Source organism: Myxine glutinosa, chromosome 11 (genome assembly GCF_964187855.1).
Source record: "Myxine glutinosa chromosome 11, kmMyxGlut1.1, whole genome shotgun sequence".
NCBI classification, from domain to species: domain Eukaryota; kingdom Metazoa; phylum Chordata; class Myxini; order Myxiniformes; family Myxinidae; genus Myxine; species Myxine glutinosa.
In genome coordinates this window covers 2,762,632-2,789,598 of record NC_136271.1, presented here as the reverse complement: position 1 = coordinate 2,789,598, position 26,967 = coordinate 2,762,632, and the positions used below count along the sequence as shown (strand labels likewise).

The window sequence follows — 26,967 nt, the reverse complement described above, 5'->3', positions numbered from 1 at the left end:
TTTATTTGCCGCCGAACGCAATGTCGTTTGTTACCAGGATGATATTCTGGTTACTGGTCATATGGACGCGGAACATCTACAAAACCTGGAGAGAGTTCTGAAGAAGACTTCGGACTCCGGCCTACGTTTGCGTCGAGACAAGTGCAAGTTTATGGTGCCATCAGTCACGCACCTGGGTCATACGATTGATGCCGAGGGTCTACACTCGACAGATGAGAAAGTCCGAGCTATCAAGGATGCTCCTGCTCCACGAGACGTGACCGAATTGAAGTCATACCTCGGGTTGCTTCAGTTCTATGGTCTTAACTTCCCGAATGTGACCGACGTTTTGGGCCCCCTTTATCGGCTTTTGAGGAAAGGAGTCTCCTGGAGCTGGGGATCCACTGAACAATCAGCATTCCAGACCTCTAAGGATCTGCTCAAATCGTCCAATGTTCTCGTTCATTTTGATCCAGAGAAGGATCTTGTGCTGACATGCGATGCCTGTCGGTATGGAGTGGGGAGTGTATTATCACACGTGATGCCTGATGGTACGGAAAGACCGGTTGCATTTGCATCCAGAACGTTGTTCCCTGCAGAGAAGAACGATTCCCAACTTGACAAGGAAGGATTGGGAATCGTTTTCGGCATCAGCAAATTTCGCCAGTACCTTCTTGGACATCATTTCACGATTCGCACTGATCACAAGCCGCTGATCAGTCCGTTTGGTCCAACTAAGGCGACATCTGACACACTACCACCCAGGATCATCCACTGGTCCCTGTTTCTCGCTGCTTATGACTGCACCATATGTTATAAGCCCGGTTCGTCTATCACAAATGCAGATGCCATGAGTCGGTTACCCCTTCCAGAATCCGTTGATGATTCGCCTACACCAGGATCCATTATCGCACTGATGGATCATCTGGAAGATTGTGCTGTCGATTCCGGCCAGATCCGCACTCATACTCGACGAGACCCCGTTCTGTCCAGAACCGTCCAGGTTGTACAGCTTGGATGGCATTTGCTACCTGAGGGTGACCCAGATTTTGCGGCTTTTAAAGCACGTAAAAACGAACTCAGCGTGGAAAATGGTTGCCTACTCTGGGGATGTCGTGTCGTGATCCCGAAAAATCTGCGTTCCAGGGTCATGGATGAAATCCATGACTGTCACCCCGGGATTGTGAAGATGAAGTCACTCGCCAGAAACTATGTGTGGTGGCCGAATCTTGATGCTGATATCGAACATCATGTTCGACATTGTTACCCTGCCAGAGCACCCGGAATACACCTGCGAAAGCGCCACTGCATCCCTGGGAATGGCCCAGCGAACCATGGCATCGCCTACATCTCGATTATGCCAGGCCTATTAACGGCAGCATGATTCTAATAATCACGGACGCGCACACAAAATGGATTGATGCCTATGTGATGCGTGGTACTACGTCAGCCATTGTCATCGAAAGACTCAGACGCTGTTTCGCCACTCAAGGTCTGCCCAGGATGATCGTGAGTGATAACGGTTCGTGTTTTTCCAGTTCCGAGTTCGCCGAGTTCACACGTCGGAATGGCATCAAACATAAGTTTGTCAGCCCACATCACCAGGCTTCAAATGGCTTGGCCGAACGATCCGTGGGAATCATCAAATCCGGATTGCGGAAACTTCAGGAGGGAGCCCTGGAAACAAAGCTTTCTCGTCTCCTGTTCAAATACCGCATCACGCCACAATCAACAACCGGTGCAGCTCCATCTGAGTTATTGATGAAACGACACCTGAGATCGACACTTGACAATCTCAAACCAGACATATCATCAAACGTTTATCAGAGCCAGCTTAATCAAAAGTTGGTGCACGATAAGACGTCCAACAGTCGCTGAATCAACATTGGAGATCCAGTGTTTGCCCGAAATTTTGGTGCAGGTGCGACGTGGCTACCGGGGGACATCATCGAGAAGCCAGGTCCACTGTCCTGCGTGATTCGCCTGCAGGACGGGCGCGAAATTCGTCGACATCAGGACCACATAACCTACCGTCACTGTGAGTCGATAGAGCCTGTAGCATCGTCACAGTCAGGACAACAGTTCGACCCGCCACTGCCGGAGATCGTCGTGGCCGCTCCAGCCGGCTCGGATGCCCCGAAAACCTCTGCGAACGCTACACCCTTCGTGGAGACCAAAGGAATCACCTCGGACTCTGTATCCACTGGTCCACCGCCACCCAAAGGGATCACCTCGGATTCTGTATCCACTGGTACACCGCGACCCAAAGGGATCACCTCGGATTCTGTATCCACTGGTACACCGCGACCCAAAGGAATCACCTCGGATTCTGTATCCACTGGTACACCGCGACCCAAAGGGATCACCTCGGACTCTGTATCCACTGGTACACCGCCACCCAAAGGGATCACCTCGGACTCTGTATCCACTGGTACACCGCCACCCAAAGGGATCACCTCGGATTCTGTATCCACTGGTACACCGCCACCCAAAGGGATCACCTCGGACTCTGTATCCACTGGTACACCGCCACCCAAAGGGATCACCTCGGACTCTGTATCCACTGGTACACCGCCACCCAAAGGGATCACCTCGGATTCTGTATCCACTGGTACACCGCCACCCAAAGGAATCACCTCGGATTCTGTATCCACTGGTACACCGCGACCCAAAGGGATCACCTCGGACTCTGTATCCACTGGTACACCGCCACCCAAAGGGATCACCTCGGATTCTGTATCCACTGGTACACCGCCACCCAAAGGGATCACCTCGGACTCTGTATCCACTGGTACACCGCCACCCAAAGGGATCACCTCGGATTCTGTATCCACTGGTACACCGCCACCCAAAGGGATCACCTCGGACTCTGTATCCACTGGTACACCGCCACCCAAAGGGATCACCTCGGATTCTGTATCCACTGGTACACCGCGACCCAAAGGGATCACCTCGGATTCTGTATCCACTGGTACACCGCGACCCAAAGGAATCACCTCGGATTCTGTATCCACTGGTACACCGCGACCCAAAGGGATCACCTCGGACTCTGTATCCACTGGTACACCGCCACCCAAAGGGATCACCTCGGATTCTGTATCCACTGGTACACCGCCACCCAAAGGGATCACCTCGGACTCTGTATCCACTGGTACACCGCCACCCAAAGGGATCACCTCGGACTCTGTATCCACTGGTACACCGCCACCCAAAGGGATCACCTCGGATTCTGTATCCACTGGTACACCGCCACCCAAAGGAATCACCTCGGATTCTGTATCCACTGGTACACCGCGACCCAAAGGGATCACCTCGGACTCTGTATCCACTGGTACACCGCCACCCAAAGGGATCACCTCGGATTCTGTATCCACTGGTACACCGCCACCCAAAGGGATCACCTCGGACTCTGTATCCACTGGTACACCGCCACCCAAAGGGATCACCTCGGACTCTGTATCCACTGGTACACCGCCACCCAAAGGGATCACCTCGGATTCTGTATCCACTGGTACACCGCCACCCAAAGGAATCACCTCGGATTCTGTATCCACTGGTACACCGCGACCCAAAGGGATCACCTCGGACTCTGTATCCACTGGTACACCGCCACCCAAAGGGATCACCTCGGATTCTGTATCCACTGGTACACCGCCACCCAAAGGGATCACCTCGGACTCTGTATCCACTGGTACACCGCCACCCAAAGGGATCACCTCGGATTCTGTATCCACTGGTACACCGCCACCCAAAGGGATCACCTCGGACTCTGTATCCACTGGTACACCGCCACCCAAAGGGATCACCTCGGATTCTGTATCCACTGGTACACCGCCACCCAAAGGGATCACCTCGGACTCTGTATCCACTGGTACACCGCCACCCAAAGGGATCACCTCGGATTCTGTATCCACTGGTACACCGCCACCCAAAGGGATCACCTCGGATTCTGTATCCACTGGTACACCGCGACCCAAAGGGATCACCTCGGACTCTGTATCCACTGGTACACCGCCACCCAAAGGGATCACCTCGGATTCTGTATCCACTGGTACACCGCCACCCAAAGGGATCACCTCGGACTCTGTATCCACTGGTACACCGCGACGCTCAATGCGTGAGAGAAAAACACCCGACCGGTTGAATCTTTGAAGATGTTTTTTTTTCACGTTGACACATGTTCTATTTTCACGTTGACACATGTTCTATTTTCACGTTGACACATGTTCTATTTTCACGTTGACACATGTTCTATTTTCACGTTGACACATGTTCTATTTTCACGTTGACACATGTTCTATTTTCACGTTGACACATGTTCTATTTTCACGTTGACACATGTTCTATTTTCACGTTGACACATGTTCTATTTTCACGTTGACACATGTTTTATTTTCACGTATTTTCATTATTCTCATAACCGTTTGCACACATATTTTCACATGTTTTGGAAATGTTGCTTTTGAAATGTCAATTCTGGAAATCTAGCACGTATTGCTCTTGGTAATTTTGGACTTAAAGGGGAGGATGTCATGTATGCAGTGCAAATATTCACCGTTGTATCCCTACACCGGGACCGGGTTGTATCCCTACGCCAGAGCTCGGATGGCGCTGCTGTGAATCGGGCCTTGATCGGCAGAGTGAATAAACGCGTACGACAATTGATGACAGTTTGTCGAGATACTTTACACCCCCAGGTGGAGCCTATGGTCAAATCCAGCTGGGGCGTACTTGGGGGGGACACACATGGGCCCCAGCTGGACATGTTGGCTGGGTACTCGCTCTTCCACGAGCCTCGACTCAGTATGCAAAAAAATAAAAGGGGGTGACCTGCTCGTGAGATTCATCGAATGGCGCATTCCTCTGCTTCACTCACGTATTTCATCATTGTAACCCGTAAGTTAAGTGGGTGTGGGACATCAGCTGCTTGTGTTGGCCTTTTCCGCTTTCCTTACACAATTTGTGTAATCTTGGCGACATAGTACGCCACAGTATTCCTGACGCACGATGACGTCACTGGTTTCGGCACCTTCTGTCATGCCCCGCCCCCTTCCGGGATTGTTATAATTATAATCTGATTTGGTTCATTCTTGTCGTTCTCCTGAATCGCCCCGTTAGAATGATGATTTAAATGTACGTTCGCGTATAATCCCAATTTAAATGTACGTCTACCTCCCGTGTGTGGAAGAGCCGCGCGAAGAATATCTCAAGAAGAAGAACCGCTATGTTTGATAGGAAGTGACGTTTGTGTGGAGTCCCGGATCTACCGTGTTGATTCGGCGGGAAACTTTGGAAGGCAAACGAAAACGGGTTTAGAGTGCGGGTTGAAATGAATGTTGTTTAATCGACCTGCACACGGATCGGCATAATGCAGGCATTTCTTCGCGGCGGCGTCGCCAAGGACAAAGGTTCGAACGAAAAGGAGGTTTCGACCAATGTCGGACACAAGGAAACGGAGGCTTCGACCAGCGCCGGACAAAAGTCGCGACAAGTCCCGTGGGTCGAGAAATAGTAGGTTTTGTGTTAATGTGTACAGACGACGTAGACACTGTGGACAAAATGGCCTCCTGCGTGATCATGTATGCAGACACTGTGGACAACATGGCCTGCGTGTTAATATACACCTCCTCTACGTATCCACCTCCTCCTCCTCTACGTATCCACCTCCTCCTCCCTCCCCCCCCCCCTCCTCCTCTCTCCCCCCCCCCCTCCTCTCTCCCCCACTCGTAGTCGTCCACGGACAGTTGATGATATTGCTCACCAGGAGGAGGTGGTTGCTGTTCTCAAGAACATTATTTCTGGGGGTGATGTATGGCATTTTATTGTTACTCTTAACTGCCCATATAAGGAATCCCTAACTGCCCATATAAGGAATCCCTAACTACCCATATAAGGAATCCCTAACTACCCAGATAAGGAATCCCTAACTACCCATATAAGGAATCCCTAACTACCCATATAAGGAATCCCTAACTACCCATATAAGGAATCCCTAACTACCCATATTAGGAACGCCTAACTACCCATATTAGGAACGCCTAACTACCCATATTAGGAACGCCTAACTACCCATATTAGGAACGCCTAACTACCCATATTAGGAACCCCTAACTACCCATATTAGGAACCCCTAACTACCCATATTAGGAACCCCTAACTACCCATATTAGGAACCCCTAACTACCCATATTAGGAACCCCTAACTACCCATATTAGGAACCCCTAACTACCCATATTAGGAACGCCTAACTACCCATATTAGGAACGCCTAACTACCCATATTAGGAACCCCTAACTACCCATATTAGGAACGCCTAACTACCCATATTAGGAACCCCTAACTACCCATATTAGGAACCCCTAACTATCCATATTAGGAACCCCTAACTACCCATATTAGGAACCCCTAACTACCCATATATGGAACCCCCAACTACCCATATAAGGAACCCCCAACTATCCATATTAGGAATCCCTAACTACCCATATAAGGAATCCCTAACTACCCATATAAGGAATCCCTAACTACCCATATAAGGAACCCCGAGCTACCCATATAAGGAACCCCTAACTACCCATATAAGGAACCCCTAACTACCCATATAAGGAACCCCGAGCTACCCATATAAGGAATCCCTAACTACCCATATAAGGAATCCCTAACTACCCATATAAGGAACCCCGAGCTACCCATATAAGGAACCCCTAGCTACCCATATTAGGAACCCCTAACTACCCATATAAGGAACCCCTAAGTACCCATATTAGGAACCCCTAGCTACCCATATTAGGAACCCCTAGCTACCCATATTAGGAACCCCTAGCTACCCATATTAGGAACCCCTAGCTACCCATATTAGGAACCCCTAGCTACCCATATTAGGAACCCCTAGCTACCCATATTAGGAACCCCTAGCTACCCATATTAGGAACCCCTAGCTACCCATATTAGGAACCCCTAGCTACCCATATTAGGAACCCCTCACTTCTATAAACTCGTATCTTGTTATTACTTTTGACTTTGTTCTTTCATCCGATCTCTTTATCTTGTTCCTCCATTTCACCCTTATCCACTGGGTCATACCTGCATCGTGTTGGTCTCATCTGTCTCCATTGTATTGATCACCTGTGCACATTTACTCATCCCTGTTCCTGTATTCTCACCTCCCTTCTCGATGAACCCTGTCCCAGCTGCCAAACCTGCTGTTTTATGGCCCCCCGGGTACTGGAAAAACCTCGACTATCCTGGCAGCCGCTCGCGACTTGTTTGGGTAAAAAAGCAAAAAAGTGCTTTTCCCTTCGATGCGCACGGTCTTTGAATGCGCACGGTCTTTGAATGCGCACGGTCTTTGAATTCACCTGCGTCTTTCGTCGTGCCAATCTCAATGTCTGCCACCCATCCAGGTCTTCCCTGCTGTCGAATCGCGTCCTGGAGCTGAACGCTTCGGATGAGCGGGGAATTGCCGTGGTCAGAGACCGAGTGAAAGGCTTTGCACAACAAGCGCTCTGTGGATCCCGCCAGGAGTGAGATTGATTGTGGGGCAATAGCTATGGATGACGTCATCCTCGACAGGCAGACCACATGGATGGATGATGTCATCCTCGACAGGCAGACCACATGGGTGGATGATGTCATCCTCGACAGGCAGACCACATGGATGGATGTCATCCTCGACGAGCAGATATCACATCATCGACGAGTAGAATAGATGTTATCATCCTCGACAAGCAGATATCATATAATCGACAAGCAGATATCACATCATCAATGAGTAGAATAGATAGATGTTATCATCCTCGACAAGCAGATATCATATAATCGACAAGCAGATATCACATCATCAATGAGTAGAATAGATAGATGTTATCATCCTCGACAAGCAGATATCATATAATCGACAAGCAGATATCACATCATCAATGAGTAGAATAGATAGATGTTATCATCCTCGACAAGCAGATATCATATAATCGACAAGCAGATATCACATCATCGATGAGTAGAATAGATAGATGTTATCATCCTCGACAAGCAGACCACATGGATGGATGTCATCCTCGACGAGCAGATATCACATCATCGACGAGTAGAATAGATGTTATCATCCTCGACAAGCAGATATCATATAATCGACAAGCAGATATCACATCATCAATGAGTAGAATAGATAGATGTTATCATCCTCGACAAGCAGATATCATATAATCGACAAGCAGATATCACATCATCAATGAGTAGAATAGATAGATGTTATCATCCTCGACAAGCAGATATCATATAATCGACAAGCAGATATCACATCATCAATGAGTAGAATAGATAGATGTTATCATCCTCGACAAGCAGATATCATATAATCGACAAGCAGATATCACATCATCGATGAGTAGAATAGATAGATGTTATCATCCTCGACAAGCAGATATCATATAATCGACAAGCAGATATCACATCATCAATGAGTAGAATAGATAGATGTTATCATCCTCGACAAGCAGATATCATATAATCGATGAGTAGAATAGATAGATGTTATCATCCTCAGCAAAGCAGATATCATATAATCGACAAGCAGATATCACATCATCAATGAGTAGAATAGATAGATGTTATCATCATCGACAAACAGATATCACATCATCAATGAGTAGAATAGATAGATGTTATCATCCTCGACAAGCAGATATCTCATCATCAATGAGTAGAATAGATAGATGTTATCATCCTCGACAAGCAGATATCTCATCATCAATGAGTAGAATAGATAGATGTTATCATCCTCGACAAGCAGATATCTCATCATCAATGAGTAGAATAGATAGATGTTATCATCCTCGACAAGCAGATATCATATAATCGACAAGCAGATATCACATCATCGATGAGTGGAATAGATAGATGTTATCATCCTCGACAAGCAGATATCATATAATCGACGAGCAGATATCACATCATCGATGAGTAGAATAGATAGATGTTATCATCCTCAGCAAAGCAGATATCATATAATCGACAAGCAGATATCACATCATCAATGAGTAGAATAGATAGATGTTATCATCCTCAGCAAAGCAGATATCATATAATCGACAAGCAGATATCACATCATCAATGAGTAGAATAAATAGATGTTATCATCCTCGACAAACAGATATCACATCATCAATAAGTAGAATAGATAGATGTTATCATCCTCGACAAGCAGATATCATATAATCGACAAGCAGCTATCACTTCATCAATGAGTAGAATAGATAGATGTTATCATCATCGACAAGCAGATATCTCATCATCAATGAGTAGAATAGATAGATGTTATCATCATCGACAAGCAGATATCTCATCATCAATGAGTAGAATAGATAGATGTTATCATCATCGACAAGCAGATATCATATAATCGACAAGCAGATATCACATAATCGATGAGTAGAATAGATAGATGTTATCATCCTCGACAAGCAGATATCATATAATCGACGAGCACATATCACATCATCGATGAGTAGAATAGATAGATGTTATCATCCTCGACAAGCAGATATCATATAATCGACAAGCAGATATCACATCATCGATGAGTAGAATAGATAGATGTTATCATCCTCGACAAGCAGATATCTCATCATCGATGAGTAGAATAGATAGATGTTATCATCCTCAGCAAAGCAGATATCATATAATCGACAAGCAGATATCTCATCATCAATGAGTAGAATAGATAGATGTTATCATCCTCGACAAGCAGATATCTCATCATCGATGAGTAGAATAGATAGATGTTATCATCCTCAGCAAAGCAGATATCATATAATCAACAAGCAGATATCTCATCATCGATGAGTAGAATAGATAGATGTTATCATCCTCGACAAGCAGATATCTCATCATCGATGAGTAGAATAGATAGATGTTATCATCCTCAGCAAAGCAGATATCATATAATCAACAAGCAGATATCACATCATCGATGAGTAGAATAGATAGATGTTATCATCCTCGACAAGCAGATATCATATAATCGACAAGCAGATATCATATAATCGATGAGTAGAATAGAGAGATGTTATCATCCTCGACAAGCAGATATCATATAATCAACAAGCAGATATCATATAATCGATGAGTAGAATAGATTGATGTTATCATCCTCGACAAGCAGATATCATATAATCGACGAGCAGATATCATATAATCGACGAGCAGATATCATATAATCGACGAGCAGATGTCATATATAATCGACGAGCAGATATCATATAATCGATGAGCAGATATCATATAATCGACGAGAAGATGTCATATATATAATCGACGAGCAGATATCATATAATCGATGAGTAGAATAGATAGATGTTATCATCCTCGACAAGCAGATATCTCATCATCGATGAGTAGAATAGATAGATGTTATCATCCTCAGCAAAGCAGATATCATATAATCGACAAGCAGATATCTCATCATCAATGAGTAGAATAGATAGATGTTATCATCCTCGACAAGCAGATATCTCATCGATGAGTAGAATAGATAGATGTTATCATCCTCAGCAAAGCAGATATCATATAATCAACAAGCAGATATCTCATCATCGATGAGTAGAATAGATAGACGTTATCATCCTCGACAAGCAGATATAATATAATCGACAAGCAGATATCATATAATCGATGAGTAGAATAGATAGATGTTATCATCCTCGACAAGCAGATATCATATAATCGACAGGCAGATATCTCATCATCGATGAGTAGAATAGATAGATGTTATCATCCTCGACAAGCAGATATCATATAATCAACAAGCAGATATCTCATCATCGATGAGTAGAATAGATTGATGTTATCATCCTCGACAAGCAGATATCATATAATCGACGAGCAGATATCATATAATCGACGAGCAGATATCATATAATCGACGAGCAGATGTCATACATAATCGACTAGCAGATATCATATAATCGACGAGAAGATGTCATATATATAATCGACGAGCAGATATCATATAATCGACGAGCAGATATCATATAATCGACGAGCAGATGTCATATAATCGACGAGCAGATATCATATAATCGACGAGCAGATATCATATAATCGACGAGCAGATATCATATAATCGACGAGCAGATATCATATAATCGACGAGCAGATATCATATAATCGACGAGCAGATGTCATATAATCGACGAGCAGATGTCATATAATCGACGAGCAGATGTCATATAATCGACGAGCAGACCTCACAGATGGATGGTTTCTGGATCGATGTAAAATTCTCATCATAATGAGGAAACATTTGTATTGTTACAATAATGGGCATTTTCATATTTATACGATTTTACCCTAACAGTGCATTTGTGTTTCCTTACAATGGCGTGATATTTTACTCTTTAGGTTTGGCATATTTATTCGCACGCTGTTTGGAAAAAAAAACAAAAAAACGGGGAATGTTGTCTGTCTGTCTGTCTGTCTGTATGTCATGCTATCTCCTAAACGGTTGTGTATAAATTCACTAAACATGGTAGTTAAGGTCACCACATGGCAATAATGTGCAATATCATTTTTGACCTCCGCCCCTTTGGGTCCTGGGGTGGGGTGAAAAGGTCAAATACCAAAAAATGCAATTACGGGCACATTTTAATTCTTTTTTAAAATAAAACTTTGTTTATGTCATCAACATGGGGGGACGCATGAGATATGTAACAATTTTTTGGATTCGACCTCAGTTGATGCCCCACGGGGTGGGGTCTAAGGTCACGGGGTTAAAACAGAACATTTTCTTTTACCTCAAAATGTGATATTGGGTCAATCGTGATAGAACGTTTTTCCATCTTTCAATTTTGATTTAGGTGGGAATCTATGGGTATTTGTGATGGCGCGCCATCAACTTGTCCAGTTTCGTTACTCAATGACCGATGTGGATTTGATGCCCACGGTTGTTCACTCATCCCAACCCTCTCTCTGCAAACATGTCTAGTATGTCAAGCTTCCCTCCACATGAGGTAATGGAGGCTTTCGGCCTACTGCAGACTGAAATAGACTGGTTTGAGGTTAAAAAAAATATTTTGGTCTGTGTCATTTACATTTATTGGTAATGGTGTAATGTACGTATATCAAGCGAAACAAGGTGTTTGAATGCAGTGCTTTACCTTTCTCCAATGTGCTTCGTTATTCAAATTCGCACTTGTTTTACATCCAGTGGGCGTCCGACTCCGCCGTTCAAGCTGATCATTTTGGATGAAGCAGATTCCATGACCCAACCTGCACAAGCTGCGCTGAGACGCACGATGGAGAGACAAGCTCGCAGCACACGTTTCTGCCTCATTTGTAATTACATCAGTCGGTCAGTCTCCGCACTGCAGCGCACTCCAATCCATGCCGCAGTGCACTCTAGTCCGTGCCACTCATTGCAATGCAGTTGGGCTATCATTGGAGTGGGTCGGGGCGTATAATCGAGAAAATTAAGTGAATTATGGGGATTAAGGGAAAGCAGTTGTGGAAGAATGGAAAGGAAGTTGGGAGGAGATGGGAGTAAAGGGAGTTTGAGAAGAGGAATATATGGAGCATTGTGGTGCGGAGGAAGGCTGAAATTTGGCCCTTTGTGTGAAGAGGAATATCTGTGAAATTTGGCCAAAACCGTTCATCGTAGGAACGAAATATGTAGAATGTAGAAAGTCTCTGTGCGTAAATCTTCGAAGTTTATTTTGTTTATCCAAACCATATGTCGCACATCACAGGATAATTGAGCCTCTTACTTCACGCTGCTCCAAGTTTCGCTTCCGTCCACTCCCAGAGGCTGCCCAACGTGCCCGTCTGGAAGAGATCGCCAACGGAGAAGGTCTTGCATTGGCTGAAGGAGTAAGTTGTTTCCAATGTTTTTGGCTCAAACAGGACACACAAGTATAATTTGGAAGAAAAGACAATCCCTGTCTCTCTACAGCAGTCAAATGGCTTTTTAACTTGTACAACTTTTTAACTCGACAGCCTTTTTAACGTGTCCAACTTTTTAACTCTGCAACCTTTTTAACGTGTACAACTTTTTAACTCTGCAGCCTTTTTAACTTGTACAACTTTTTAACTCTACAGCCTTTTTAACGTGCACAACTTTTTAACTCTGCAGCCTTTTTAACTTGTACAACTTTTTAACTCTACAGCCTTTTTAACTTGTACAACTTTTTAACTCTACAGCCTTTTTAACGTGTACAACTTTTTAACTCTACAGCCTTTTTAACTCTACAGCCTTTTTAACGTGTACAACTTTTTAACTCTGCAACCTTTTTAACGTGTACAACTTTTTAACTCTACAGCCTTTTTAACTCTACAGCCTTTTAAACTCTACAGCCTTTTTAACGTGTACAACTTTTTAACTCTGCAACCTTTTTAACGTGTACAACTTTTTAACTCTACAGCCTTTTTAACGTGTACAACTTTTTAACTCTGCAACCTTTTTAACGTGTACAACTTTTTAACTCTGCAGCCTTTTTAACTTGTACAACTTTTTAACTCTACAGCCTTTTTAACTTGTGCAACTTTTTAACTCTACAGCCTTTTTAACTCTGCAGCCTTTTTAACGTGTACAACTTTTTAACGTGTACAACTTTTTAACTCTGCAGCCTTTTTAACTTGTACAACTTTTTAACTCTACAGCCTTTTTAACTTGTGCAACTTTTTAACTCTACAGCCTTTTTAACTCTACAGCCTTTTTAACGTGTACAACTTTTTAACTCGACAGCCTTTTTCACGTGTACAACTTTTTAACTCTGCAGCCTTTTTAACTTGTACAACTTTTTAACTCTGCAGCCTTTTTAACTTGTGCAACTTTTTAACTCTACAGCCTTTTTAACGTGTACAACTTTTTAACTCTGCAACCTTTTTAACGTGTACAACTTTTTAACTCTACAGCCTTTTTAACTCTGCAGCCTTTTTAACGTGTACAACTTTTTAACTCTACAGCCTTTTTAACGTGTACAACTTTTTAACTCTGCAACCTTTTTAACGTGTACAACTTTTTAACTCTGCAGCCTTTTTAACTTGTACAACTTTTTAACTCTACAGCCTTTTTAACATGTGCAACTTTTTAACTCTACAGCCTTTTTAACTCTGCAGCCTTTTTAACGTGTACAACTTTTTAACGTGTACAACTTTTTAACTCTGCAGCCTTTTTAACTTGTACAACTTTTTAACTCTACAGCCTTTTTAACTTGTGCAACTTTTTAACTCTACAGCCTTTTTAACTCTACAGCCTTTTTAACTCTACAGCCTTTTTAACTCTACAGCCTTTTTAACGTGTACAACTTTTTAACTCGACAGCCTTTTTAACGTGTACAACTTTTTAACTCTGTAGCCTTTTAAACGTGTACAACTTTTTAACTCTGCAGCCTTTTTAACGTGTACAACTTTTTAACTCTGCAACCTTTTTAACTTGTACAACTTTTTAACTCTACAGCCTTTTTAACGTGTAACTTTTTAACTCTACAGCCTTTTTAACGTGTACAACTTTTTAACTCTACAGCCTTTTTAACGTGTACAACTTTTTAACTCTACAGCCTTTTTAACGACAGCCTTTTTAATGTGCACACCTTTTTAACTTGTACAACTTTTTAACTCTGCAGCCTGTTTAACTTGTACAAATATTTTTAAACATACGAGTTTCTCAATTCTCTGCAGGCCTTATCTGAGCTGATATCCAGTGCAGCTGGGGACCTCCGCCGTGCAGTCACTTTGCTTCAAGGGGCCAATCGGCTTGTAGGACACAATCAGCAAGTCACTCCCACCCTCATTAGGGATGTTGCTGGGGTAAGCCATGATTTCCGTAAGTATTCATTAGTGCATAACAGCATAATTGTTGGTGAAGCTTGACTAGTGTAATCGGAGGTTATGTTTTCACCGCTGTCTGTGAGCAGTATATATCAAAAAGTTGTGGACGGATTCGGACAAAACTTGGTAGAAAACTTGTGTGTGTGACGATGACAAATCGATTAGATTTTGGTGAAGATCCGGATACGAGAATTTTAAATATTTCTCAAGTAATTCTTCACCATTGAGTGATTGGGCCAACAACGATTTATAGCAGTGTATTTTAAAAGTTTTGGACGACTAATGACAAAACTTGGTGTATGAGTTGGGTAAGTGCCAAGAACAAGCAGATTTGATTTTGGTTGAGGTCCGGATCCAGATCTGGCCTATTGATGGGATACAAAACGCAACAACAACAGGCATTTTAAGGCCATTTTCCCTGCTAGAGCGGGGGTTGGCCTTGTGGGCCCCATGACAATCTTCATTTTGCCCATCTCCAAGTCTCCAAGATCCAATTTTCTGCATCTCCCCTTGTGTTAACCCCTTGCCCGCATTTCTTCTTCCACCATCATTAGCCAAGTCTTTCTCGGTCTTCCCCGTCCTCTACTTCCTTCTACATTCATTTCTATCACTCTTCTCAACCAGTCACTTTCATCCTTCCTCAACACGTGACCAAACCATCTCAACCTGTTCCTCTTCACAGCATCAATCACAGGCTCTATTCCCATCATCTTTCGCAATTCATCATTTGTCTTCCTCTCTCTCAACGATACTCCGCACATCCACCGAACCATTCGCATTTCCACCCTTTCCAGCCTTCTTTGCTGCTCGACGTTCATTACCCATGTCTCGCTCCCATAAATCATAACACTTCTCACACATGCAGCATACACCTTTCCCTTCAGCTTCAACGACACTCCCGTCCTCGTCAGCACGCCACTCAGTTCGCGAAACTTCTTCCATGCACATCTCACTCGAGCAACCGTTGCCGAGTCTGATCCACCTTCTCCATTCAGCATGTCGCCGAGGTAGCAAAATGTTTTCACACCTTCCAGCTTCACGCCGTCTCCAAGATCCAACTCAACATTTCCTCCATCTGCAGCTCCCTCTGTGCACACCTTACATTTGAATGTAGCTGCCCCACTGGTTAATGACCCTCTCAGACCACTACATTTTTGATGAACCCACTCAGCGCACATTGTACATTGAATGGAGTTCACTCCGACACCCTTCCTGCACACAGCACATGGCCACTTCCCAGTTCTTTCCACCTCACCACATGCCATCACCTTCGTCTTTCCGATATTCACCTTCAGACCTTTTGTCTCCATACATTCCTTCCACTTGTTCATCTTTTCCTTCAGTCCATCCATACTTTCCGCAGTCAACACCAGATCATCTGCATACAACAACTCCCATGGTAAACCCTCCTTTACGTTCTGAGCCAGCACCTCCATCACAGCTACAAATAGTAGTGGACTTAGTACGGACCCCTGATGCACTCCCACCATCACCTCAAGCTCACCACTGTTCCTGTCCTTCGTCCTTACAGCTGTACGCGCTCTGTCGTACATTGCCATCACGACTCTGATCAACCATTTCTCCACTCCTAACTTCCTCAATGCCCATGTCACGACTTCGCGTGGAACCCTATTGAATGCTTTTTCCAGATCAACAAACCCAAGAAACAACTTCCTCTTCTCCATGAACCTCTCCTGCAACTGCCTCACAATAAAAAGCGCGTCTGTCATTCCTCTTCCTGGCATAAATCCAAACTGCATTTCGTCGATCTTCACTTTCTTCCTTATCCTGGTTGAGAAGAGTGATGGAAATGAATGTAGAAGGAAGTAGAGGACGGGGAAGACCGAGAAAGACTTGGCTAAAGGTGGTGGAAGAAGAAGGGGGTTAACAAGGGGAGATGCAGAAAATAGGGCAAAATGGAGAAGATTGTCATGGGGACCGCAAGGCTAACCCCCGCTCTAGCAGGGAAAATGGCCTTAAAATGCATGTTGTTGTTGTTTGGAGCTCAGCAGTTGGCCTCGAAGTTTCACAAGGGATGAGGATCTTAACCTTTCGTGATGTTCACAAAAAAAAAATTTCACAAAAAAAGTGTCAAGTCAAGCTAGTTAAGTTATGCTTGTTTGGGGACCATTGGACTATTGGTACCCATTGAAATTGCTAAGATCATTATTATTCTGATTCCATGAAATTTGTTGGCAACCTACAGATCAAAACCGTTCATCGTAGGAACTTGAAACTTTGACCATGTATGGTATACCACTTCACTTGATGCATATCCTAAGTATGACGTCATAAGTCACATGACATGGCAGCCATTTTGGATTTCATGAAAACCTTAACGCTTCTTCGCCTTCATTTTTCGATGGATTCAATTCAAACTTTAAATTATCGGATCCGGGCTGCCGTTGTCAATGACTTTGGCACGCACTTGCCCAATCAGGGTGGGGAGTCTTGGTCCCCAGAACATCACTGTTTGCAGTTTAAATTATCTTTTGAATCTGTTTTACGTTTCTTACTGCTCAGAAACTCGATCATTGCAACATTACAAATCATTTCCTCACCTTTGTCAGTTAAGAACCTTGCTTTGAGAATGAGCTTGACCTTTTTCTTTTCTTCCAATCAGACTGTTCCGGAAGAGAGGATTACCGGATTGATCGATGCCTGCAAATCGAACTCCTACGAGAAGGTCAACAAGACTCTTAAGGTAGGATTGGGTTAGAACTTGGCCAACAGAACACTCTCATGGAATTGTCAGTCATGAGGGTATAAAAAATATATTTTTAGCTTTCACCAGGAACAAGTGCCAAGCGTTAGGGGGTCCACATGCACGTTATGGGGTCCCACATGCTATGTTGGGGAGGGTCCCACATGTTACGTTGGGGGGGGTCCCACATGCTATGTTGGGGGGGGGGGGGGGGGTCCCACATGCTACGTTGGGGGGGTCCCATATGCTACGTTTGGGGGAGGAGGGGGTCCCACATGCTACGTTGGGGGGTCCCACATGCTACGTTGGGGGGTCCCACATGCTACGTTGGGGGGTCCCACATGCTACGTTGGGGGGTCCCACATGCTACGTTGGGGGGGGTCCCACATGCTGTGTTGGGGGGGGGGGGGTCCACATGCGACATTGGGGGGGGGGGGTCCCACATGCGACGTTGGGGGGCCCACATGCGCCGTTGGGGGGGTCCCACATGCTACATTGGGGGGTTCCACATGCTATGTTGGGGGGGTCTCACATGCTACATTGGGGAGTCCCCACATGCTACATAGGGGGGCCCACATGCACGTTGGGGGGGGGGGGGGGTCCCACATGCTACGCTGGGGGGGAGGGTCCCATATGCTACGTTTGGGGGGGGGGGGTCCCACATGCTACGTTTTCGGGGGGGTCCCACATGCTACGTTGGGGGGTCCCACATGCTATGTTGGGGGGTCCCACATGCTACGTTGGGGGGGGGTCCCACATGCTACATTGGGGGGGTCACACATGCTACGTTGGGGGGTCCCCACATGCTACATCCCCATTCTTCTAAAGATGACAAACACAAGTAACCCCTTTCCCCTTCCCAAGACTTCTACCTCACCTCGCACCCAATTTCACTCCCCATGGGTCTACACTATCCTTGAAGTTTTGTCACGATCAATTAAGTGGTTAAATAGATTACCCTTGCCCCAGTTCTAAATCCCCACTTCAAATCTCAAAATCAATTTAAGCTAATCACTTCATTTTTTTTCATCATTAACCCCCCTCCCCTCTCTCCCCCATGCTGTGCATACCAAGTTTGGCAGCGATCGCTCAAGCTGTTAAAGATTGAATTGTGATTGTCAAAGTGAACAATCTACCAACTATAGCTTTAAATCAAGGAATTATCTCTCGGAGACGTCTTATTGACTCCTGGAATTGCTTCAACAGAACACTTTGTCTCTATCACCGTTTCATCCCTTCATTCCCCCAACCATCATATTAAACATCCTAACATGATACACTGAGGCAAATGGTGAGGCAATCATGAAAAAGCATTTTGCATTCTCCATCTGGAAGGAAACCCAACTGATGGGAACCTAAAGGCTCTCCATGAGCCAGAGCCCAACATCAAGCTCACCTGCAGTCAAAGCTCTCCAGTCTCGCCATCTTTTCAAAGTCCGACGACAGCTCTCCTGTACCTCAGAATAATTTTGGACATTGCTCTGGAAAAGATTGATTGTCTTATCACTTGTATTGAAAATGTAAGTAAATGTCTTCATCTAATCCCTTCTCCTTCCCATTTTTTTTCCCCACCATTACAGATTGCCCTTTTGCAGCAATTGGCCCTCTCCCTCACCAAGGTTTCCAAGTTCCGATTGAATCTTGACACTTCCTCTTTAACCGGACCTGAATAACATTGACACTGAAATTCTCAACAATTGTTTATGCTTTAACCCTATCCTCACCTCTTATGTCTTTCCTCGCTCTTCTCCACGTCCTGACCCTATCCTCGCCTCTCCTGCTTTCATCGCTCTTCTCCGCGTCTTGACCCTATCCTCGCGTCTCCTGCTTTCATCGCTCTTCTCCACGTCTTGACCCTATCCTCACGTCTCCTGACTTTCCTCGCTCTTCTCCACGTCTTGACCCTATCCTCACGTCTCCTGACTTTCCTCGCTCTTCTCCACATCTTGACCCTATCCTTACGTCTCCTGTCTTTCCTCGCTCTTCTCCACGTCTTGACCCTATCCTCATGTCTCCTGGCTTTCATCGCTTTTCTCCACGTCTTGACCCTATCCTCACGTCTCCTGGCTTTCATCGCTCTTCTCCACATCTTGACCCTATCCTCACGTCTCCTGGCTTTCATCGCTCTTCTCCACGTCTTGACCCTATCCTCACGTCTGCTACCTTTCCTCGCTCTTCTCCGCGTCTTGCTCAGATGGTCTCCTGCCTTTGTCTTTGAAGCGACAAGTGTCATTGTTATTCACACACAGGATTCTAAGTCTGTTCCACCAAATGGGGTCGACCTTCTCTCCATGCTAACAAAAGTGAAGGGTTCAATAAACGCTGCAAACCCCCGGAATTATCTCTTGTCCAACATTCTCTTTTCTTTGTCATCAGTTTGACTTCTACGGTGGCTTTTCTACTGTGTTGTTGCTTTCATGCAATAGTGTACGATGTACTAAATCTCCAATGAGAGACCAGGCCATGTGTCAAGCCTTCGATACTGTCTGGCACCCTGCCATATTTAAAAGCTTTTTGATTGTAACGGTTTCAGCGGCCCCGTCTTGAATGGTTGTCACATTTTTCTCTACTATCAGAAACGAGTTTGCTTTTGATGGCATAGTCTCATCATCTCTCTCTTCCGGGTGGTATCCAGCGAACGAAGCTTTTTAAGACTCGACAGTATTCTTGGTTTACATTGATGACCTCTCAGCTTCCCTGTTAAACCCTCTGAACCATTTTGTTTACGACTCCACGTTGTGCAGAACAGTTCACCACACTTCTGAGAACCATATTGTTACAGTGCGTATGTGTAAAACAAACAGGTGATTGTCATGCTACCTGAAACCTGTCTTTCAACACATGAAAATCCTCTGCTCTTATTCTGTTCTGCTGCAAGGATTGGCTTCTCTGGCCTACCTCTGGAAGATTCGCAATGGAAGCGGTGCAATCTTTGGTGGTGCTCCTAAGACTCGCAACTTATCTTGGGTAAACGACATATCCAAACTGCCCTCTGAATGCTGCATTATGTCCTCCACATTCTGAGCTGCTCAGAGCTCAATACAGTGAACAAGGCCTCAATCTGAACCATCATCGAATGTGGGTCCTCTTTCTGGCCTGGTGCAGTTTCCCATCCCACTCCCCTCGAGGTGATAGAGTTTAAGGGTGTAGTACTGGTGACAAATTGAGAAAACTACATAGGTACCTTTGAGAGGCCTTTACACAAAAACAAAGTCGAGTTAATATCTAATTTTCAGTTTTTCTTGAAAGATATAATCTTGGCTTTAACTCAGACCAGTTTCAACGCTTCTTTGCCATATTACATGCATATAATTTGCATAAATTAGACCATCAATAAAAAACAAGGAAAAACAAAGAACACATTTCTACTTCTATCTTCTATGTCACCTATCATTCTTTTCACACAAAACTTGGTACATGTATTATACATGTGTTACTCTACTACCTGATGAGGATTTTGTGAAATTATGTCAAATGTTCACTAATTAGCTAATTATGCCAATTACCAGATAAAACTTGGTTGTCCTTCAATAAATCCACAATGGCTACTCCTATAAACAAAAGCCTTCATCATTTTAAAGGAAGTGATATTCTGAATATCCTGTCCAAATTTCAGCCCAAAAGAATGATGCAAATTAAAGTTATAACAAATTTCATGTAACATATTATATTGAATTGAATTGAAATTTGAATTTTTCAATAATTAGGGGGTACTTCTATGACCTCTAATAGCATGATTCTTGTTTATAAGACGATAAGGGAACTGTTCAGCTAAAAAGAAAAAAAAGAAAAAAACAAGGTACTACACTCAAGGCAGTAGAGGCCTGAAATCTGGTTCCTGCCAACCACAGGCAGGTTGGACTCTGGTTTTCTATTGCATTGTTCCTTTTGTCCCTCTCACCTCACCATTCTCCCTCAGCCCACAGGTCATGCATATTCTCACAATCCCACATCTGGTTACCTTCCCCAATTCCAATATGAATGCTCAATTCCACTCCTTCATCCATATATCTTCATATTTGTGGAACTGAATCCATGTCCGGCTCTTCATGTCCCTTCCTCCAATCCTTGAAGAGTGCTGCCCGTCACCTCAAGCTTTCTCCTTGGGCCACCGCAACTCTTCTCCCACTGACCCCCACCACGCATTTCCTTTATGCCACAACACTCATGTACAATGTTTGTTTCTTTGATCCTCTGGCAGTCTGTGAACCTGCTCTGTTTAAATCATCCATGAGCTGAGACCTTTTGTATATTTCTAATAACATGACCCAGGAATGGTACCAATGAACGTAATTCTGCTGGAAGTTTGATATGAAAAGCACGATGTTTGATATTGTTGCGGTTTTAGGAAACCGCTAAGAAATAATGGCAACCACCATACAGGTCCCTTCGAATAGTTATTTCATAGCAGAAGATTATCAGTTCCTTCCCCTTATACGAGTTAGTTTGTCATTATGCGTTGGAGAATGGGTAGAGAGGCCCATCTTCTCCTAAGGGATAATTAACCGTACAGTGCATACAGGCTCGACAGCACGTAATACCAGCAGGTGCTCTAATTTACCTATCGCACCATTTGCATGTCTCACCGTAGTCTGAGAAATGAGTGCAGCCCACAGGGGACAGAGAACGTAATGGTAAAAGTCCGTACGAGCAGCATTGGGACGAGAGACTCGTTATGAGATAAGTACAGTCCATACGAGCTTCATAGATGTACTGTATGCGTGCTAATAATATAAACATCGCGCCTTTTCTGTATCCCCGAGTATCATTTCCTTACACGACCCATAAATACCCGAATACAACCTTAAATTAATACACTTTTTATTTACCCTTGGTTTTATTTTCTTGTGGAAGTCGCATTTTCATGACACGTCAATTCCACACCTGGTTGGTTCACTCAAAAGCGACGACCTTTGTTGCAGGTGCTAATTGACCATTAGCAACCTGTCTGGACGCTCCGTTCATCCCTTTGTGCTTGTGGTATAGATGGCGGGCGTACCAGTAGTGATTGAAGAAAAGTCCGATCGGTACTAGTAGTGATTGAAGATGACCGAATGACGGAATCGAAGGGCTGCCGGGGGCAGGGCAGCAGCCAATCAGGACCTTCGAGAAGGCTGGTGATTAGTTGCGACAGGCCACCAATCAGGGCCTGAGGAACTTTCGTGAACTTTCTGGAGTGCTCGTGGAGGCAAGGCAACGTGACGGCCGGCCACTCAGCAGGCCAAATAATTTTCTAGAGCAGCCCACACCCTTGCCAGGCATGACAACTAGAGCAAGGCTAAAAGGCCTTGGGCTCTCTTTTGCTCTCTCTCTCTTGCCCTGACTGCCTGATCACCTGCCTGCCTGATTGCTGCGTGTTGCTTGCGTTGGTGACTCGAGCTGTGAGCCTTGTGGAGGAGCACTGACCAAAGTAGGGGTCAAACTGCGTACCCTGCATGGCTACACCCTTACACCCCACCGGTATTTCTTCCATTCACTGCCCCTCCTTTAGAGTTGGGCTGCAGAACCACAACTGTTTCCGTCCGGTAAGCGGGAGGCCGTGCTCCCCACACGGCCTTCACTCCCGACGTTCGTGTCCCCCTCCGTGAATGTCTGATGTGGTGCCCCATTTTGTTCAATCAGTTATAATCACAGGGTACGCAGTTGCCTGGTGTTGTCATGTTGTCATGCCTGGTGTTGGCTTAGCGGGGTCAGGGTGCCGGCTTGGGATCCTAGGATCCTGGGTTCGAATCCCGGCCGATCGCTGAATTAACGCCAGGGGGATTGACTCGGCCTGTCATCCTTCCGAGGTCGGCAAATTGAGTACCAGCTTGCTGGGATGAATGATCCCGGTGTGTACCCCGATTTAGAATAGGTACACCGTATCCCTTGCGCATCATAAGAGGCGACCAAGGGTTGGCGTCAGGAAGGGCATCCGGCCATAAAAACATTGCCTCAAACAGGGAACCATGATTGTCATGGGGCCCGCAAGGCTAACCCCCGCTCTAGCGGGGAAAATGGCCTTAAAACGATCATTCATTCATTCATTCATAGTTATAATCACAAGGCATCGGTTAAGTTAAGTTTCTGCTTCTCGTCCATTTTGCTTTGCTATTCCTAAGTTTCGCTGTACGCTTTGTCAGTGACTGTTTGTACATATCGATTTACCTTTCCCCCATTGAACCCTTTGCGTGCTCCCCTCCATGAACATTAAAGCCCTCAAGTGCCTCCCCACATTCCGCATGATCCCTGTGCCTGTAATTACCTGTAAATAAGTTTTGTTGAAGTTTTTCTTTCCAACTGTTCAAATGTCCTTTCCTTCATTGGTCCAGCGCTGTTCGCACTTAGTGAAGGTGGGAGGTTCTTCTTCACGTAATCGGCTCATAAGCATCGATTAGCCCGGTGGGTATCAAGCGGTCGCTGGGCTGCCCAAATTACCATCCAAGGACAAGATTGATATACCGCCAGAAGGTGTGTTCCCCGATTGGGCAATTCAGGTGATGCAGGTAAATGGTGTCAGTCGGTGAGAACCCTGATATCGCGTGACGGACCAATTGGTGTTCATGGTTGTTTAGCAACCTGCCGAGGTGCGAAGGTATTCGTGCGCGACAGCCTCAGGTCCAGTAAGTTTGGGAGGGAACGGAGGCTAACCCCCTCGTCGTGGACCCAAAACCCCGCGGCCATAACAATATGAAAAAGTAATCATTTGTGAAAACACCATGTGGTGGAGTAATACTTATCCAATGAGACTGCCCAATCACCTCGCGTCACATCCACGGAATCAGAATCTCGCTCGGACGTGGTTAAAAACGAAATTGGACACGTCCACTTGGAAGCCTTTTGGGAATTTTATTTTCGCTCTCAAATATACAAGGAACATCCTGCTCGACATCCTTTTTGGACAAAACCATTCTTCGAAGAGAACGTTAAGCTGGACATCGTTTTTTTGCACTTTGTGAGCAAATGGTCGAGCTGTGGCGAGATATATATATGTCGGTGTGGTATTTGTACAACCTCGAATAAATGTGTAAGAGTTTCAGGCCGGGAGTTCGACTCGTGCTCCCATGCTTTGTACCTGTACTTCGTGTGGGTAGGTTTCCGTGTCATCCCATACAATAGAAGCACCGACATTCACCTCCCCCACCTTTCTCCACCTTTGCATGTGCACGTAGAATATGTATGAGGCCCTTTTAAACAACGTTAGCCGTATAAGGTTTTTGTCTGCACAAAATATGCATATAATGAAGAAGATCTTCCCCCCGTTGCTGCTACGAAACCCAATGCTCACGTTTCCCCACAGAGACTCCTGAGCGATGGTTATGCTGCAAGTGACATCATCATCAACATAAACGACCTGCTGGTGACACATTCTCAACTCACTGACAAGCAGAAGTCGGTACTGGCAGAACGACTCGCTGTAAGATTTGATCCATTCATCAAAAATGATTTTGTTTGTTGATCATTGTTTATGGAGTAGCTAATCGATAGAAGTTATCAGGGATTGTCCCCCCGCACACACGAAACGGAGAGAGGTGTTAAGAAATCTGTTCACTGTCTGTAGCCGTCAGTTTATGATCGAGGAACATTTGATTTCAATGAAAGGTTATATTTTGAACACCAATTGCAACATGCACCTGCAGTTTAGCAGTAATTTGGCAAATTGTACCAACATTTTGATCGGACATGCAAGTTAAGTTTTCCACTCTTGTAAAGCAACAGCAATGCAAATGATCTGCTCAATCATTGCAGGAAGAATGGATGGAACAGGTATGATGCACCAACAAACGGTTTCCTCTCGTTTTGAATGTGACGTCAATGTTGGTTTTTTTTTGTCTTTCCTTGTAGGAAGTGGACCTTGCTCTTTCCGATGGATCAGACGACTTCCTCCAGATTCTCTCATTTTGTATGCTTTTCTCTCGAACTCTTTCAAACCCCTAAGCCTTCTATTGCAATCAAGTTTTGATCGAACCGCTATTCCCTTGGTTGACTTTTGTAGATGTTCAATAAATCTGACTTTTCCTTTTGCACATTTTGGGGACTTATTGCAAGACAAGACATTGCTCCAAACCAAACCTTTCGCTCAACACAGGACTTGTTGCGTAGACTGTAGTTTTACATGTTGTGCTGGATCTGGGACCAGAAGAGGTAATGTCACCAAGTCATTGCGATAAGTTGACCCCCTCTGATGGCTGCCAAAGTTCAATTCACGCAATGCGACTTTTCTCTAGTCTGTTCAACCTGGCCAGGTGGTACTCTTGCTGACCTGAAAATTCGTAAATGCAACCCAATTTGCTGCATATTCAAGAACTTCCATGCACATATACCCAACTTCCCTTACCGTGGACCAATATAATATAAATTTCCTTGCACGAAACTTCAACACGGAAGGCCACGAGGCCCGTCAAAGCTTGCACTATTAACACCAACTTGTGGTTGTTTGGCCATGCTCTATCCTTTTCAAAGGTCGAGCATTAAGCAAGGAAACAGCACGTACCATTTTTAATAGGTACGACTTGGCTGGAGTTTGAACCACTGACCTACCAGTCAGAGCAGACGCTCTAACCATTACACCACCGAGGCACTGGGCTGCACCACCGAGGCACTGGGCTACATCGCCGAGGTACTGGGCGACACCGCCGAGGCACTGGGCAACACCGCCGACGCACTGGGCGACACCGCCGACGCACTGGGCTACACCGCCGAGGCACTGGGCGACACCGCCGACGCACTGGGCTACACCGCCGACGCACTGGGCTACACCGCCGACGCACTGGGCTACACCGCCGAGGCACTGGGCGACACCGCCGACGCACTGGGCTACACCGCCGACGCACTGGGCTACACCGCCGACGCACTGGGCTACACCGCCGACGCACTGGGCTACACCGCCGACGCACTGGGCTACACCGCCGACGCACTGGGCTACAACGCCGACGCACTGGGCTACACCGCCGACGCACTGGGCTACACCGCCGACGCACTGGGCTACACCGCCGACGCACTGGGCTACACCGCCGACGCACTGGGCTACACCGCCGACGCACTGGGCTACACCGCCGAGGCACTGGGCGACACCGCCGACGCACTGGGCTACACCGCCGACGCACTGGGCTACACCGCCGACGCACTGGGCTACACCGCCGACGCACTGGGCTACACCGCCGACGCACTGGGCTACAACGCCGACGCACTGGGCTACACCGCCGACGCACTGGGCTACACCGCCGACGCACTGGGCTACACCGCCGACGCACTGGGCTACACCGCCGACGCACTGGGCTACACCGCCGACGCACTGGGCTACACCGCCGACGCACTGGGCTACACCGCCGAGGCATTGGATTTCACCACCGAGGCATTGATGACATCATCCTCACAAACGTCTTGCTGCATGTTTATGCTACTGATACTCCAGTGTGTTTAACAGTTTTCGTGGTTGTCACTTTTGTCAGCATGGCATCGAGGGTGGTGCTGTAGAGGT

The 26,967-nt window shown here is 45.5% G+C and overlaps 2 protein-coding genes across 3 annotated transcripts in view; one reads left to right on the top strand and one right to left on the bottom strand.

Moving 5' to 3' along the window:
• The window catches only part of TAF5 (TATA-box binding protein associated factor 5), a 543,784-nt gene that overhangs the window by 282,844 nt on the left and 233,973 nt on the right, over positions 1-26,967 (bottom strand). The gene's annotated exons all lie outside the window — the stretch shown is intronic.
• RFC4 (replication factor C subunit 4) lies at positions 5,026-25,513 on the top strand. 2 transcript variants are annotated; one of them, XM_068130071.2, is made up of 10 exons: positions 5,026-5,490; positions 5,710-5,788; positions 7,171-7,250; positions 7,384-7,503; positions 12,186-12,329; positions 12,724-12,844; positions 14,654-14,782; positions 17,427-17,507; positions 24,787-24,903; positions 25,332-25,513. In XM_068130071.2, exons 1-10 carry the CDS (start codon positions 5,348-5,350, stop codon positions 25,422-25,424), a joined length of 1,107 nt encoding a protein of 368 aa, XP_067986172.1. In that variant the 5' UTR covers positions 5,026-5,347; the 3' UTR covers positions 25,425-25,513. The 2 variants fall into 2 exon arrangements, with proteins under 2 accessions (XP_067986172.1, XP_067986173.1); XM_068130072.2 differs by having other exon boundaries at positions 5,210-5,490; positions 5,710-5,749.

Coding starts and splice junctions, on each gene's coding strand:
- RFC4 (XM_068130071.2), top strand. CDS start 5,348: ATGCAGGCATTTCTTCGCGGCGGCGTCGCCAAGGACAAAGGTTCGAAC. Junction 12,330..12,723: donor ATTTGTAATTACATCAGTCG/GTCAGTCTCCGC, acceptor CGCACATCACAG/GATAATTGAGCCTCTTACTT. Junction 24,904..25,331: donor TACTGGCAGAACGACTCGCT/GTAAGATTTGAT, acceptor CTTTCCTTGTAG/GAAGTGGACCTTGCTCTTTC.